Raw genomic sequence first — 18,301 nt, 5'->3', positions numbered from 1 at the left:
ATATTCTAAATCACAGCATGCAAGAATTGACCTTTCAACAACATTTAAAGTTGATTCTTCCTGGGTTTGGAATGACTGAAATAAATTGAAGCTGCCTACTTGAAAAACATCCTGCTAGTGCAGATCATTCATTTATCTTCAGTCACCGCTTTATCCTGGTTATGCTCTCGGTGGATCAGAAGCTTGTCCTTGGAATGGGAATACACCCTGGATGGGATGACAGTCCATTGCATCGGGAGGTGGGAGGAAGCTGGAGACCCAAGAGGAAACCCATACACAGAAAAATAACCAGAGCTCATGATTGAACCAGGAACCCTGAGGCAGTAGCATGCAGCCCAAGTTTAAATATGCCAACAAGCTAAGTCAAAACCCTGGAGAAAATGTCATTACTGATACACTATATGTCCAAAACATTTGTGGACACCTGTTACTACAAGATTGGAAGCACATAAATGTCTTTTTATATTGTAGCTTTACAATTTCCCTTCACTAGAACTAAAGGGTCCAAACCTGTTTCAGCATGACAATGCCCCTGAGCACAAAGGGAGATCCATGAAGACAGGGTTTGCCCAGGTTGGTATGGAAGAACTCAAGTGGCCTGCACAGAGCCCTGACCTCAACCACACTGAACATCTCTGGGATGAACTGGAATGCCACTGTGCTCCAGGATTTCTTGCACAGCACCAGTGCTTGACCTCACTAATGTTCTCATGGCTGAATGGGCAAATCCCCACAGCCATGGTCCAAAATCTAGTGGAAAGTCTTCCCAGAAGGGTGGAGATTTTTATAATGGCAAATAGGGGACTAAATGTGGAATGGGATGTTCAAAAAGCACAGATGAATGTGATGGTCAGGTGTCCACAAACCTTTAACCAAATAGTGTATATAAGTAAATACACACAAAAAACTGTAAGTAATACAGTATTTTTAAGTGTCCATGTTTAGTGTTCATTCAGGTGCTTATTGAAAAAAATTGGTTCTGAGTGAATCCTTAAAGATTGTTTGAAAGGGGGGGAAAGAGATATTAGTGATTGTTGGCAAGCATTAGTGTAGCATAGAGTGAACTTTTTGAGTCAAGTTGTGTCAGAGTAGTCAAGATGGTCAAAGCAAGAGAGGAGGAATGGAGCAAAGACTGAGGTGAGTGAGGTAGGGTGTACTATATGTGGTATTGATGTGGATAGGAAAGTCAGGGATGAGAGCATGAAAGGAACTGATGATCTGAGTAGTAGAGATGAGTTAATGTAATGTAAAATGATAGGCTTCAGCACATTGCCTGCTTTTTGGGTTGGGAGAGATTATTAAGGTTCAGGTCAAAAGATGACTTAAATCAGAGAAGAAAGGAAGATTGATGCTTGTCTAGTGGACAAGGACAGTGAGTCCCACTGACTACGTAAAATAATACTGAAGAGCTTTTCCATGGCTAGTGCTACCCAAGCTATCCAAAGGACTTTGTTTTGATAGATAATAATAGGGCGTTTTGTAGGTCATGACTACAGATATGGTAACAAGTGAGATGTCAAAAATACAGTAGTGTAAAACTCCTGACATGAAATAAAAGTGAAGCAAAAGAAGAAAACGTGCTGCCATCCTTGCAAGTCTAGAACAGAAAGCAAGAAAATGGAAAGACAAAATAAATCAGTTTGTGCTACATAAATGATTCAATCATATTTATCTTAAACCTATGGTGTATCTGCAACCACTGAGTTTGTACTAATAGATTTTGGGAAAACTGTTGGCTTGATGAGTTGAAGACACTCTCATTTATTTGTGCACTTTAGATTTTATATACTAATTTCTGCATGCTACACAAATAAAGTGTGACCAGTTCAGATGAGTCAAGACATTGGTTTCCAGAAACGAAAAAAGGAAAGAAAATAAGCAAGTAAACTTGCATTTAGAAGTGACACATTTTTTAAAGTACAATATAAGGAAGGTACTAGCAAAACATATCTGATGTAGAAAATAACTTGAAATAGTGTTGATAATAATGACATAATGGCATCTGAAATATCCTACAGTGTACTCCCCCCGGCGGCACGGTGGTGTAGTGGTTAGCGCTGTCGCCTCACAGCAAGAAGGTCCTGGGTTCGAGCCCCGGGGCCGGCGAGGGCCTTTCTGTGCGGAGTTTGCATGTTCTCCCCGTGTCCGCGTGGGTTTCCTCCGGGTGCTCTGGTTTCCCCCACAGTCCAAAGACATGTAGGTTAGGTTAACTGGTGACTCTAAATTGACCGTAGGTGTGAATGTGAGTGTGAATGGTTGTCTGTGTCTATGTGTCAGCCCTGTGATGACCTGGCGACTTGTCCAGGGTGTACCCCGCCTTTCGCCCATAGTCAGCTGGGATAGGCTCCAGCTTGCCTGCGACCCTGTAGAAGGATAAAGCGGCTAGAGATAATGAATGAATGAATGAATGAATGTACTCCCCCCTCCCCCCCCAAGGTGTTCATTTATAAAATAGTTGACACAGTACTTGATAGTGTGTCAAAGTGTGGTTTGAAATATATGGATACAACTATCATTAAATTCCCCCAATACTGCAATACTGTTGTTACCACTGATGTTACCAATATTGGAGGGAGGATGCAGGAGGATCAGATCCAGTTGGTGCCAGTGCTTTGAGCGCAGATGTCTCCATGTAATCTTGTGTTGAGGCCTGGTTTAGGAGAAGGAGTTGGAGATGCACAGCTGATGGTATGTGCACAGCTCAAGCAGTCCCTTTCCATTCTCATTCATTTTACCTACACCAAACTGACCTAAACAGGAGGGCCATGAGTCATAATCAGCACCCACTCTGGTGTTGAAATCACCCAGAAGAACAAGTTATTCCTTGTTCAGGCTGTTCCTGATGATGAATGCGAGGTTTTCATAGAACTTGTCCTTTGTGTCTGGAGTGGAGGACAGTCAGGGGCGCAGATACGTTTTTTGAACTGGGGGGGACAAAAAACTGGGGGGGACAAAGCTGCCAGCAAACCAACCCCAACCCCGATATGCCTGTCAAACTTCTTGTGGGTAACCATAGCAACCAAGCTCGAGCTCGCAACCTGTGCAGTCTGCGCAGCTCAACCAACCGAATATCAGTCTTTGTTTTGTTTTATGTGAGTTGTTGCAACTATGTATACACTGCTGTGCACCTCAATAAACTGAATGGTAATTAGTCTTTTGATTTTTCCGTGAGGTTTGCCTTATGCAAAGAAAGACAGCATAGACGTTTTTTCCTCCCTATAAGTGGGGGGGACCGAACGAGGTGAATTTAAATCTGGGTGGGACGAATCCCCCCCGTCCCCCCCTCTATCTGCGCCCATGAGGACAGTGTCAGGGTATACACACTAACAAGAGTAATAGGGCCTTAAGGCAGAGAGTAGCCACTGCTCTACTGTTAGTAATGTCCACATCATCTTGATGGCTTTCATATCAGCCTTGTGTAATAGAATTGGGACATAAATAGCAGAGTGGTTACTTACCCACTCACAAAAAAGGCTATTTGAATTAAAAAAAAAAAAAGGATGAGGCAAGCTGAGTCAGGGTCCACAGGGATTCGTATTTGTATTTCCTAGAAACTTGGCTTAATACATTCGATGCATAAGGCATTCCATGCATAAGATTTCAGTACAGTCACAGCCTGTTAAACAATAACAGTCTGCTTCCACAAAATATCTGTTTTAAAATAACATGACCACAAACAAATACTCAGCAAACAAACCTGCAATTTCTGCAAATAACTAAAGCATTATTGGACTAGATAAAATTTCACAGTGAATTAGTCTTGAGCGGTTTCTCTTTTCTGTTCTGAACTGTGTTTGTGAGCTTAAATGATGTGATGGCTGAATTCCAGCACAAAATTAATGGATCCATTTTACTGTTAACGCTTCACTTTTTTTTTTAAATCAGCTGATGTTCTGGAGCTTCCAAGAAAATTGTAACATTAGAGTGTTGAAAAGTGCATGTTGCTATTTTAAGCACAACATGGAGGCGCAGGTCTTTAGAGACCTTTTGATTAATGAAGTAAAGGTGTAGCAGTGAGCACTGAAGTGACTTGTAGATTGGGTGCTGAAAGAAGACTGTGTGTGTGTGTGTGTGTGTGTGTGTGTGTGTGTGTGTGTGTGTGTGTGTGTACTGGGAAATTGTCTGAAGCATATGGAGTTCGCTTCTCATCTGGAATGTAGCTCATTCTTTAAAACTTTACACAACTGTGAGCAATGTATTGTGCTTTCCATTTATTAATAAGGAACAGACGCAGGTCAGTTACTCGACAGAAACATGACATGACATCCTTCATGCTAGCCAAACACAGCGCACACGCTACATCACATGGACACATCACATCATATGGATGCTGATCATGTAAGAACATGACGTATCAAAACAACACTTTAGAGAAGACTGTAAAGATTTAGATCTGTTTGTAATTATTCTCAATGCACAAAACATTCTTCACAACATAGTACTGGGAATGTAAAAGCAATGTGAGGCACTTGCTTTTAATTACGCCCATCTGTCATTCTCAAATGGATGTTTATATAATTGTTACTTGAAAAAAATTAATATTGATCATCAAGTAAATGCAATTATAATAAATCACATGTGTAGCAAAACCTCTTGGTAATGGCCAGCACAATCTTAAAGAGGCTATCACATTAATAACATGGAAAGCCACTCATATGGTGACTTGTATGGAGAAACAACTTCATGACAGTTGAGATACTTGAGAAGAGAAACCAGGAAAGAAGCTTTTTAAATATACAGTACTGTGCAAAAGTCTTTGGCACATGTAAAGAAATGCTGTAGATCAAAAATGGCTTAAAAATAATGAAATGAAATGTTTCAACATTAAAAAAAATTACTATAAACAGCAGTAAATCACACTAAATGAAACAAAGTCAATATCTGGTGTGAGATGACTTTTTGCTTTAAAAAAAAAAGTAGTCTCAGGTACATAAGGAAATGAGCTGTAGGTTTTACGAGCATCTTACAGAACCAGCCACAGTTCTTCTGGCCACTTTGTCACACTTGCTTCTTAATTTTGCACCAAAACCCAGTAGCCTTCATCATGTTTTCTTTTTTAATCAGAAAAGTGGTCTCTTATGTAATATACTGCTTAGATACAAACATTTTTTTCTGTAACATTTAATTTTGGAAAATGAAAACGAACGTTTGGACTCTAAAATGTTTTTGTGCTGACTCAATAATGTAGAATTCATAAAATAGGAATCTATAACAAAGTTTGTATGAAAAAAAAGAGTGCCTAAGACTTTTGCACAGTACTGTACGTCAAATTCATTGCATATCATGGGGTTTCAAGTGCACAAGGGCTGAAACTGATCAGTGATGGTTCACATTCTGCAGAATAATGATGACTCCTGTATGACTGGATGTGCAAGGACTTGGCTTCTATCCCTAAATGCTGATATCATTCAGTCATGCGAGAACTTGCTGAAGTCTATCAGTCTGAGCAAAACACAAGTAAAATCCAACCTGTCACATGATCTAATGCTATAGCTCCACCTATCACTGTTACTCATACGGAATAATAGTGGTCTCTGAACGTGGGTGGGTTAACATCTAAACTGGAAGTTATTTCTGTAAAATACTCATGATCAACGTTTGGCATGCATTTTTAATCACAAGGAATTATGTTAAAAACAAACAAACAGAAAGAAATGTTTTGCTAACTAAACAACAAAGAACGACACAGCAAACTAGGCCAGGAACACTACGTCCTACTGAATCCAAATACTCATTTATCATATCACTCACAGAGATACATAGCGAGGATAGACGCTGTTTACCCATAAACCTCCAGGCCAGACAAAATTCAGCTGCTATGAAGTGTGACTGGCCAGATAGCACAGTGAGCCACGTAATTCGACCAACAGCTGTTTATTCCAACAAGGGAAACTGTAATATATGTCTTCAGAGATGCATCTGGAAAGGCTCCTTTGTAAGGATGAATTAATTTTGGTTATGTGCTGTAAAGTGAGAAATCATTTTTGGGTGTTGTTTAATGCCTCAGAGCATTAAGCAGTTCTCTCAGCACGTACAACCCATTTGATCAATTGATTGCAGTATTTTCATGGACGTGTGAGGGGCTTAACGTGAGGTTACTATAGTCACCAAATCTCACAATGACGCATATTTGCAATTCTACTCCAACATGACCAAAGGGGTCACTTAAGTCAGCGTAATGCAAAAGTGCATTTAAATACGAGACTGAGATGTGAGCATAAGCAAGCTTCAAAAGGAAACTTTGATCAAAGTGAGCATCCTAAAATATCAGTGTGGCAAAGGTCAAAGGTCAGCCAAATGGATTCTGTGACCTCAGTTTTATTTGAATAACTTCCTTCTTTAGGGTTTTAATGGAACGCTAAAAGCTGTGTCCTAAACATCTGAACCATTGCATTCTCCTTCATAAAACTGAGGAGTTTGTATAATACATGAATTTTCCAATAGTAGCAGGCCTCTAAGAAGATGACCACTTTTCAAAAATTGAACATGGGTTTACTGAAAGTGTCATACTGTCAAAGAAAGTCATTTACTTTAATATATTTAATATGTAAATGGATGATCAAGTCAAGTTGGTTAGAGATGAAATTTATGAAAGCAATTATCACTTTTTAAACATATAACTAACAACAGCATGCCAGATGATTTTTTTTTTGGTAAACTCACACTAAACTAGCAAAATATCTAGGTGGTTGAACTGCAGGTGTTAAATAATTATTCCAATTTCTAAAATATAACCAACAAGCGATGCATTATTCATAATCAAGATTCATAAATATTAAAGATGTATGAAATATTGCCATTTAGATATATACAGCATGTTTGTAATATATTGAAACACGAAATGAGATTACTCAGGACCTCAAACATACTGGCCTTCTCATTATATAGAGGAATATTGAAAACATACCATGAAATATTATTTTAAATGGATTATAACAAATGGCATGGGATCATTAATGGATAGTTATTGTTAATGATGCTGGGAAATCATTCCTTTGTCCGCACAAGATAGGGCATGTAAGGTTGGGGATGTGGCAAACTGTCACTCATCCTAACTCCCGCCTCCTCCCACCCCCTGTAAAGTATAAAAGACTCCCAGGTTTGCCTTTTAGACTCAGAGGATTGGTAGTGTCACAGCTGCATCCTTCTCTAATATACACACACACACACACACACAGAGGACATTATTTGGGAAATCCTATTTCTCTTGACCAACCAATCAGTGTTGAGAAGTCAGGAGTACAGTTCTTGATTCTTACTCAAGAACAAAGCTTCTCAGGTATGTACCCTTGCGATGCTACTCAGACAGAATTATCATCAGTTGAATGTTTTGGCATTTCCTCAGAGGTCAAGGCTAAAATAAATTTGTGTTGGAAAGACATCCGGCTGTCAGCAGTCTGGTTATCATCATGTGTGAGGCAACACTTATTGACCCCCAGCAAAGAAGCACAGCTCCATGACTGCTCCATGCCTCATTATGCCTCATCTGCCTGAATGTTATATTTGTCATACAGTGACTAATGCATATTAGGAATTGATGCTGATTAGACTTGCTGTCTTAGATATTTTAAAGAACTGTTCAATTTCTACAGAAAGGCATTATTTAGTGGTTCATAAACTAACACAATGACCTGAACTCTTTCTACAGGTTGATGTCAAAATGAAGAAGGTTTCTCAGAGTATTTTGTTCTGGTGTTTGCTGGCTGCTTTTGTGCCTTGTGTTATAAGTGCAACACTTCCTCCCAATTCTGATGGAGAAAAGAAGTATGCCTAAGCATCAGCTTTTAAAAAATCTTTTTCTCTTTTTGCAATTACACAGTGCATTTGCAGTTGTGATGCTGATATGTTTGTGCTGGTCTTTATGTGCCAGACTGAATGTGGAGCTTCAGAAAAGGGATATCTGTATGCATAATAGGAGTTTAGAAGATTCTCCGGAGAACAGGGATGCAGGGCCACATGTATCCCAGAACAGGTACAGTAGGCTTCCTTCCTTCCTTCCTTCCTTCCTTCCTTCCTTCCTTCCTTCCTTCCTTCCTTCCTTCCTTCTTTCCTTCCATTGGGTTTTTAGACATGGGGTGGCACCATTTAATAAAATGTATCCAACAAGTTTGCAGTTTGAGTTTGATTTTCTGATTTTCAAAATGGTACAAAATGAAGGGTCATATTATGACAATGGGTTTCATTGCAGATCTGTATATAGTTCATAATAATCATCGCTATTATGTTACAATGATGGTTTAAATCAACACAAGCTATGTAGACATGGTTTATAAAGACAGGCTTGAATTGCATAGGAGTAACAGACAAGCTGAGATGTGACTTGAGGTCAGGATTGGGTGGCAATTTGGAGGGCAGGGCTTGTGACACCCAAGAGGCCACACCCCTGCTTTCACTCACCCACCTTTCATACATTTTGAAATTGAAATCACAAAGCAATTTCCTATCATAAATTTCACATATTGAAAATGCAGTGCAGAGTCTGCTGATTCAGTCCATTATCAGCAACAGAACACACTGAACACTGATCACCTTTAAATATGTTTCTGTAACTCCACTTCAGGATATACATGTGTCACTATACTGAGTGACAGTGGAACAGGCTCAGAGGATAAAATACCTTTTCTGGATGTTCTAGGAAATCATAAAGAAGGATTACCTCCTTTCTTTATTCGTTGTTTCTGGCTTGTTTGTATTTTGCAGTGATCAGCCAAGTGGAAGGATGAAACGGGGCTGTAACCTGATCACCTGCTCAATACATGATCTAGCCTACCGCATCACCCAGATCAGTAATAGGACAAATATTGCCCCCCCACACAAAATCGGTCCCTGTGGCTACGGCCGGCGACGGAGGCGTTCCCTTTTCCAGCGCTTCAGTGCTCCAGCCCACAGGGAGGGCCATCTGAATCTCTCCACCCTGCAAGTCTAGAGACGTGACTCACTTCAGAAACTTACTTAAGCATCAATATGCGGTTTGTCCTGAGCCTTTTTCTTATTTTGGCTCAGTTTGCTGAAATACTACTGACAGCTCCTTTGCAGGCACAAAAGTGGGGAACTACCATGTCCAAGCAGCTGGAACTTCTTTCTCCGTCCTTTACCAGAGAGACAGGACTAAAGATAAGGATTCGAGTCATCTGGAAAGAATGAGTATTTGTATAAAGAGGGTCAGGCAGTTCTGTTTTGTAAGAAAGAGAAGCAGGAGTTTAAGTGCGATAACAAGGGTGTGGGTTTATGGCAGCGATATGAAAGATACTTGAGCAGTTGTGTATGCATTAGTTTGGGATATTTCTTGGTCTTACGGCGCTCTGGGACCTGACAAGGCTTTCTGTCTCTCCTCCACCGCTGGACATGCCACTTCTTCAAACCTCTGGAGAATCAATGGGGTTATTCAGGAAACTACCAGCACCTCTGATTTTTATGATTTTATCTAGCAAGGGAAAAGAGGACAGAAAACCTAAAATGCCAGCTAAAACTTTCACCAATAAAGCTCCATAAGGGAAATTAACTGAAAGAAGAGGTCTTTGTGAAAGCTGGATGTGAAAGGCTTGGACAATAATATCTGTTCACCTGCTTACATACTTGAAGCTGGATATGTGTATAGTGGGGGAATGTGCAATAAATGTAGCAGTATGTATTCAATCAGTAATGGTTTTTAAAAACATATAAAAATGTATTATAAAAATAATGTATGTTATGGATTCATATTTTTATATCTTCAATAATATACTTGTACTGTAATCTCAGAGATTAACTATTTTTATAAATGAACTAATATGGGAATTGTATATTGAAATTAAATATTTAACCATTACTTTTATACTGATTTAATGATAAACTTATGCCTATGTCAAGTCATTGTCAAGTGAACACCAGATGATATAAGCAACTATTAAACACTTGTGAGAAAAAAGAATGAAAGTTCTTCATTTCTAGTTTTTGTTGCAATAATAAGGCTCGGCCTTCCATATTTCATCCCTAAGTTCTTAAATACTCATTCTATATCAACATGAATGACTGATAAATGAACCAATATAACTTGCAATATGTAACAAAAGCAATACCCTATGAATTACAGCATGCAAAACATGTATAGCACAGGCAAGACAGCAGAGTAAACAGTACTGCAATACTATCCTCCAGTAACAATTTAGGATGATGCTGTCTCACAATACATGACAATAAGATGATTTTATTAAGACCAGTAATAACCATATCTGGTTTTGCCATTATTAATATATACTACTTGAAAAAACATTTCACATTCCTGGTGATTTGTGCTCTGAGCCTATGATTCCATTAGCAATGTTCAATTAAGTGATTTCTGTGATAGATTAGCAAACTGTCTAGGGTGTACAATGTCAGCTGTTACACAGGTTTCACAATGTCATAATATACCACAACCTAATACATCATAATTTAATGTTCATCCAAAACATCTGCTTTATGGATGCTTTACTTCTAGTGTTATGCTGCCATCTAATGCTAAATTTCTGCTTTTACTGTAGAAATCTGTCCTGGCTTTTATAGAAAAAAAGAAGCTACTAATCTTCCCTTTCTGAAGATTAATTTTTACTGGCTTTCCAAGGTTTGTACAAGAAGATGCATAAGAGTGACTGTTTGCTTGAATGACCAAGGTCCCCTTATTGGTCAGAAATTTTGGGGGCCCAAACTAAACTGGCCCTTAAAAAAATAAATAAATAAACAAAATCATGAGTTCATGGGCACTTAGATTGGATGAGTTATGCAGTATTATACCTCACTGACTCTGAATTTTAGTGACTACTGAAGGGAATTCTGGATCTTTTCAGTGAGTCAGATCAATCAACTCAGCTGACCAATAAGAATCCCTAACAACTCCATATCATTTTTTCCTAGACTGGATAAAAATTTGCAGTATTTTGACATGTAATTGTTCTTCTTAGGTTGAAATTGATCCATCAAATATTACCCTGCCTTCTAATTAGCAAGATCATTTTTGTCAGAGTTGGGTGGTGAAGGCGGATGCATGTCCCAGGCTTGTAGTACTCGAGTCCAACTCATGCCCTAATTTTAATGACTTGTGACTTGGACTTGTGCGCTGATGACTCCGACTTGGACTTGGACTTGTGCATTAACTGCATTCGGACTTGTAAATTGGAGATGAGGACTCTGATTTTTTCTTTGTTTTTTGGAACATGACATAATTTGGCATAAGATATTTATATCTACATTTTTTTTCTAATTTCATGCAAGAGAATGCACATTCACCTGTTCATATGTCATGTTCGGGAACAAATTAATGTTAATGGCGTTAAAATGCCTGGAGAGAATGCCCCTAGGATTGGCCACTTTGCTCATACAGACTTCTGGTGCAGTGGGAAAAAATGCACTGCTATGTGTTCCATATGTAGAAGAACTATCGAGGAGACAACAGGGACAACCTCGAACTTCAATCGTCATTTGGCAAGACTACACTCAGAGAAGGAAGTGACATGTTATGTTCATTACTCTATTGATAGTGGGACTTGCTTGCTCGCCAATGAACTAGCTAGTGTTAACCCTCTCTCATGTTATTTGCCCTGTTGATAGCAGGGCTCGCTGAGCGATGAACAAGCTTTTTATCTGTAGCCTATTAACTAAAATGGGTCAGTCAAGCAGTAATGTTAGTCCAACACAGTAGCAGAGACGGTTTCACATAAAGGAAGCAACAGCCACCATCAAATGGTACGGTTGGAGTCTTGTTCTCAGACTCAACTCAGATCAATCTTGGACTCGACTTGAAATTTTCTTTAATGACTTGCACTTGACTCAGACTTGAACACTGGGGACTTGAGACTGGACTCGAGGTTTAGTGACTCGACAACAACACTGGTATGTGCAGAAGAGTTTTATTAATAAAATATCAGTCAAGCATACAGTCCAAAACAGCAGGCAGAAATCATCAACAGTGAACATGCAATGGGTCGAGCAAGGTGCAAGCAGACTATCCAAGGCACAGACAAACACAGCATCAAACAACAAGGAACAGGAATCAGGAAACCAGGAGAACAATACAATAATATGGTTTGGTAATGAGTTACAAATAATGCAATACTTCACAAACTGAGTGAGCTCAGAGTCCTTATATAAGCATGCTGATTGTGCCTTAATCTTCAGCAGGTGTGTCATTAGCGCTGCATGCTGTTTTGAGCACACGTGAGTGTCTGTTCTTTGTGTGCATCAATGTGTGCGGGTGTGACAGAACCCCCCCCCCAAAGAACTCCCTCTGGGAGCTTAAACCCATCTTCAATGGCCCTGAGAATGAAGGCCTGACACTGGACGCCATGCCATTGGCGTGCCACCCTGGGCAGACGTGGCACCAGATTCTCAGCTCAGATGGGGGTATAGGCTCAGGCTCTTGACAGGACTTGGACTCCGGACTGGACATGGACTCTAGACAAGGCTCTGTCTGAGAACCCCACTTCTCCTTGTTGAAACCAGGTGGTGCAGTGGCAATGTCCTCAAGACACAGTGGCGGAATGACGTCTACAAAGCCAGGTGGCAGCAGGATGACGAGCTCATCTTCACTGAAGTCTGGGGTAGAGGCCACCCCGTTGGCCTCTGGTACTGGCTCATGAACTAGCAACGGGGCAGAGGCTGCCCTGTCAGCCTCTGACACTGGTTTTGGAGCGGATTCTGGTGTGGGCTTGAGCGCTGGCTCTGGCATTGGCACTGGTTTGGGCACTGGCTCTGGCTCTTGCACTGGTGCTGGTTCTTATGCTGGCTCTGGCACTGGTTCTTGCTCTGGAACTAACGCTTGCTCTGGAACTGGTGCTGGCTATGGCTCTTGCACTGGCACTGAGGCTGCCCTGTCAGCCTCTGAGACTGGTTCTGGAACTGGATCTGGAACTACTTCTGGAACTGAGGCCTCTGGAAGGGACTCTGGAGCGACAACCTCCTCCGCTGCATCAGCCTTTGGAAGGAGCTCTAGAGCGACGGCCTCCTCCACTGCAACTGCGTCAGCCATTGGAAAAAGCTCTGGAATGGCAGCCTCCTCTGCTGCCACTGTGTCTCTAATGTTGTAGCCCCCCACAAAAAAAATTAATTCATGGGGATCCTCCTTCTCCAGGGCATCAAATAGGTACCAGATTATGACATGAAATGACTGAGTTATGGAGGCAGAGATGTTCCACTCTGACAAGGTAATTGGCCCATCGGTGTGCTCATCCCATGAGCCAGTGAATCATACAGCTGACCCAGACTGGCTCTGGAGCCTTGGGCTCCTCCAGGTCAGCATTATAAAACAACAACAAAAAACCTACAAATTGCAAAGTGAACCCCTTTGGGTGATATTCCACTCCATCATAGGGTCCTGGGGTGTCTGTCCCAAGTCATTGCCGGAAAAATATGGCTAGGGGTTGAGGCATGGAAACTTGGGCATGGTGTTGAGGGGCATGCAGGTTATCTTCTGCTACATCCATGTAGGGGTGAAATATTTTGTCAACGTTGGGTGATGAAGGCAGATGCATATGCAAAAGAGATTTATTAATAAAATAAATCAGGCATACAGTCCAAAATGGCAGGCAGAAATCAACAGTGAACCTGCAATGGGTCGAGCGAGGTGCAAACAGACTATCCAAGGCACAGACAAAAGCAGAATCAAAGAACAAGGACCATGAGTCAGGAAACCAGGAGACCAATACAATAATACGGCTCAGTAAAAAAACAAATACTTCGCAAACGGAGTGAGTGTTCAAAGTCCTTATATAAGCACGCTGATTGCACCTTAATCAGCAGCAGGTGTGTGTCATTAGTGGCGCACGCTGTTCCAAGCACGTAAGAGTCAGTTCTTTGCATGCACTGTCCAGAGCGTGTGTGAGAGAGAGCCAGTTGTGCGTGCCAATGTGCGTAGGTTTGTCAACTTTACTTCACAGTCAGTAGACGTTTTCAAATCTATTTCTATCTATATTTCTGTGTTAGCAACAGTCATTTTAAAAAATAAAAGAGGAATGGTTATTTGATTATTTAAATATTATTTAAATACTATTTAGATAACTATTACAATTTCATAAAAAAATCATAACACATTTTAAAATAGGCTTCAATTAAACTATTTATTAGTAATATCATTCATATAAGGTTTAAGAGGTTTTATCCATTAAGAAATTCAGTAGCCGGTGATAAAAGCAGTTGGTCAGTTTTGCTGACCACCATCTTTGCACTAAAAAACAGCAGCTAGTACTTTACAATGAAATATTGTGTGTGTGTCACAGTTTATGCAGATGTGAGCAATTGTGTGCAGGTTGCAATTAACTAAGGTGATAATTAAATCATTGTCTGATAATATAGCAACAAGGTTAGGAATGAGGGGGGAAAAATGTAATGAAATTACTGGACTACTCCTAGTCACTACGTCAATGATCGGTAAACTCTTGACTGTTCAAGAATGATGAATAAATTTGTGTGGGTAAGCACCCAGAACTAACAAATGTAGTTACTTCTGTACTTTGATGACTGTACAGACTCCTGAGCGATACACAATACTCTGATGTCATCTGTATTTCCTGGTTGCGAAAATATAGTGGGAAACTCTGGTCATTTTTAAGAGCAAGCCAAAATTTGTTTTCTAAAATATTACGCTATGCTGCTGGGTGACAGAATCAGGAAAGTGTTTAACACTTTTCCAAGCCAAGAGAAGATGATTTACAGGTAATTTAAGAGCAATAATTGGTCCGAGGAGCTCTATCTTTGTAGGGCCCATTTAATCTTATCTTAGATGCTGATTATTATATCAGTGAAGTTGGCTCGCTAATGAAGGATTTGCTATTTAGCTAACATGCATAATTTGTATCGCTTTAATTACTTTAACAAACCCATGTGGCTAAAATTTACATCAATAAACTATCGAGCTATATAGCTAGGTCATTTCTTACTGAGGAGTAATGTTTAACTAGCTAACTTTCTTCAGCTAACAGATTAGTTTATGGCAACTGTATGGGCAACACATGGCCTTTCAGTACTATGATGACTTTAATGTTGCAACCATAAAACATTACAACTTTAATGTGCCCCAAAACAACAAAATTGTAATGATACCTTCAATTTACAACCCCGATTCCAAAAAAGTTGGGACAAAGTACAAATTGTAATAAAAACGGAACGCAATGATGTGGAAGTTTCAAAATTCCATATTTTATTCAGAATAGAACACAGATGACATATCAAATGTTTAAACTGAGAAAATGTATCCTTTAAAGAGAAAAATTAGGTGATTTTAAATTTCATGACAACAACACATCTCAAAAAAGTTGGGACAAGGCCATGTTTACCACTGTGAGACATCCCCTTTTCTCTTTACAACAGTCTGTAAATGTCTGGGGACTGAGGAGACAAGTTGCTCAAGTTTAGGGATAGGAATGTTAACCCATTCTTGTCTAACGTAGGATTCTAGTTGCTCAACTGTCTTAGGTCTTTTTTGTCGTATCTTCCGTTTTATGATGCGCCAAATGTTTTCTATGGGTGAAAGATCTGGACTGCAGGCTGGCCAGTTCAGTACCCGAACCCTTCTTCTACGCAGCCATGATGCTGTAATTGATGCAGTATGTGGTTTGGCATTGTCCTGTTGGAAAATGCAAGGTCTTCCCTGAAAGAGACATCGTCTGGATGGGAGCATATGTTGCTCTAGAACCTGGATATACCTTTCAGCATTGATGGTGTCTTTCCGGATGTGTAAGCTGCCCATGCCACACGCACAAATGCAACCCCATACCATCAAAGATGCAGGCTTCTGAACTGAGCGCTGATAACAACTTGGGTCGTCCTTCTGTTTAGTCCGAATGACACGGCATCCCTGATTTCCATAAAGAACTTCAAATTTTGATTCGTCTGACCACAGAACAGTTTTCCACTTTGCCACAGTCCATTTTAAATGAGCCTTGGTCCAGAGAAGACATCTGCGCTTCTGGATCATGTTTAGATATGGCTTCTTCTTTGAACTATAGAGTTTTAGCTGGCAACAGCGGATGGCACGGTGAATTGTGTTCACAGATAATGTTCTCTGGAAATATTCCTGAGCCCATTTTGTGATTTCCAATACAGAAGCATGCCTGTATGTGATGCAGTGCCGTCTAAGGGCCCAAAGCTCACGGGCACCCAGTATGGTTTTCTGGCCTTGACCCTTACGCACAGAGATTCTTACAGATTCTCTGAATCTTTTGATGATATTATGCACTGTAGATGATGATATGTTCAAACTCTCTGCAATTTTACACTGTCGAACTCCTTTCTGATATTGCTCCACTATTTGTCGGTGCAGAATTAGGGGGATTGGTGATCCTCTTCCCATCTTTACTTCTGAGAGCCGCTGCCACTACAAGATGCTCTTTTTATACCCAGTCATGTTAATGACCTATTGCCAATTGACCTAATGAGTTGCAATTTGGTCCTCCAGCTGTTCCTTTTTTGTACCTTTAACTTTTCCAGCCTCTTATTGCCCCTGTCTCAACTTTTTTGAGATGTGTTGCTGTCATGAAATTTCAAATGAGCCAATATTTGGCATGAAATTTCAAAATGTCTCACTTTCGACATTTGATATGTTGTCTATGTTCTATTGAGAATACAATATCAGTTTTTGAGATTTGTAAATTATTGCATTCCGTTTTTATTTACAATTTGTACTTTGTCCCAACTTTTTTGGAATCGGGGTTGTATATCTAGTTTAAATGCTTACAGTTTCTATGAAATGTCCAGCCATTGGCGGCTAGGCTACGGCTAAGGATCATCAGTCATAAGGATCTTGTAGAGCAGACCTGGGCATTTTACGGCCCGCGGGCCACATCCGGCCCTTTGGTTCATTCTGACCGGCCCGCGTAAGGTTAATTAGAAATTACAAAATAAACGTATTTTCTAATTTTACCTCATGCATGGAGTGAATGTGCATTGCTTTTATTTTGAAGTTGTGTTCAACAAACACACAATGCGCGCGACATGAAATTCCATGAAACCTAATCCCGCGATAACTACTTCCGTAATTTGTCCAGACCAACCACAAACTTGTACGTCATCCTTCAAACGATCCAGCCAATCACATAGTGTGACGTCACCAGCAGGCACCGGAGCCCGAGCCGATCTGTAGATCTGATACCTACACCGAATCGACGTTTTCAGTGATTAAGTTTAACAAATCCAGGTATAGATCCTCTCTCACCGATAATCATCTGTCAGCTGTGCTTCGCATCTCCACCTCAGATGTTCAACCTGACTTTGATGCACTCGTTAAAGACCAACAGAGACTAGATTTCTCTCACTGAACAAATAAAAAAACTGAAAAACACCAAATGAGGTGATTAGACTACAAATGTGGGCATCATTATTATAATATGATGTATCTTGCTTAATATTTGGAGTAGAAAGACAATATTGTGATGTCTTTATTGTGTTTTGGGGTGAATGTGACTGAAAAAAAATGGTACAAACGTTCATGTTTTGTTAACCATTGTTTTGGGAAATTTGATTGAATAAATGACATTTTTTGTAAGGCAACCTCTTTTTTTTCCATACTCTTACCATTTTGTAAAAACAATGTTATTTACTGCTTTAAGCCCTGTGATGACCTGGCGACTTGTCCAGGGTGTACCCCGCCTTTCGCCCGTAGTCAGCTGGGATAGGCTCCAGCTTGCCTGCGACCCTGTAGAAGGATAAAGCGACTAGAGATAATGAGATGAGATGAGATTTACTGCTTTATATAAAGAAATACAATTAATATTATGCAGAATTTAGTTCAGCCTTTTGGTCCGGCCCTCCACAAAATTTTCTGTTTCTCATGTGGCCCTATGGAAAAAATAATTGCCCACCCCTGTTGTAGAGTTACCCTATTTGAAAGTGCTGAAAGGCACTCTTTGTCTTTTAATAAACTATAACTAAACGATAAAACTATCAAGAATGCCATTTTAGTTCATGTCATCTGACTCCTAAAGAAAAAGTTTATAGAATCTTCAGTCAGATTACAACCAAGTCATGCCCGATTGCTAGGCTAATTGGATCTTTTTGCAACCAGGCTGCATGTGCATCTTTGTTTACAAAAAAAAAAAAAAAATTATCTAAATCAGTCAGTCATGTAGCAGCAGTGCAATGCATTAAGTCATGCAGATATGGGCCAGCAGCTTTGGCTAATGTTCACATCGACCATCAAAATGGGGGAAAATGTGATCTCAGTGATTTTGACCATGGCATGATTATTGGTGCCAGGTAGGCTGGTTTGAGTATTACTATCTCCTGGTATTTTCACACATACAACAGTCTTCAGAGTTTACTCAGAATGATGCAGTAAAGAAAAAATATAATTTGA

At 40.0% G+C, this 18,301-nt stretch overlaps 1 protein-coding gene across 1 annotated transcript; it reads left to right on the top strand.

The window, feature by feature from the left end:
* The first annotated feature begins 7,130 nt into the window (after positions 1–7,130).
* Positions 7,131–9,682, top strand: admb (adrenomedullin b). Its single transcript, XM_060922944.1, has 4 exons — positions 7,131–7,279; positions 7,649–7,764; positions 7,871–7,972; positions 8,701–9,682. Exons 2-4 carry the CDS (start codon positions 7,661–7,663, stop codon positions 8,924–8,926), a joined length of 432 nt encoding a protein of 143 aa, XP_060778927.1. The 5' UTR covers positions 7,131–7,279; positions 7,649–7,660; the 3' UTR covers positions 8,927–9,682.
* The last annotated feature ends 8,619 nt before the right edge of the window (positions 9,683–18,301 follow it).

The sequence above is a fragment of the Neoarius graeffei genome, chromosome 6 (genome assembly GCF_027579695.1).
Source record: "Neoarius graeffei isolate fNeoGra1 chromosome 6, fNeoGra1.pri, whole genome shotgun sequence".
Taxonomy (NCBI): domain Eukaryota; kingdom Metazoa; phylum Chordata; class Actinopteri; order Siluriformes; family Ariidae; genus Neoarius; species Neoarius graeffei.
This window is presented reverse-complemented; position numbering and strand designations above follow the sequence as displayed.

Bases quoted from the DNA above. Each gene is read 5' to 3' on its own strand.
- admb (XM_060922944.1), top strand. From the start codon at position 7,661: ATGAAGAAGGTTTCTCAGAGTATTTTGTTCTGGTGTTTGCTGGCTGCT. The intron at 7,765-7,870 runs GTATGCCTAAGC...TTTATGTGCCAG, and splicing joins AATTCTGATGGAGAAAAGAA to ACTGAATGTGGAGCTTCAGA. The intron at 7,973-8,700 runs GTACAGTAGGCT...TGTATTTTGCAG, and splicing joins CCACATGTATCCCAGAACAG to TGATCAGCCAAGTGGAAGGA.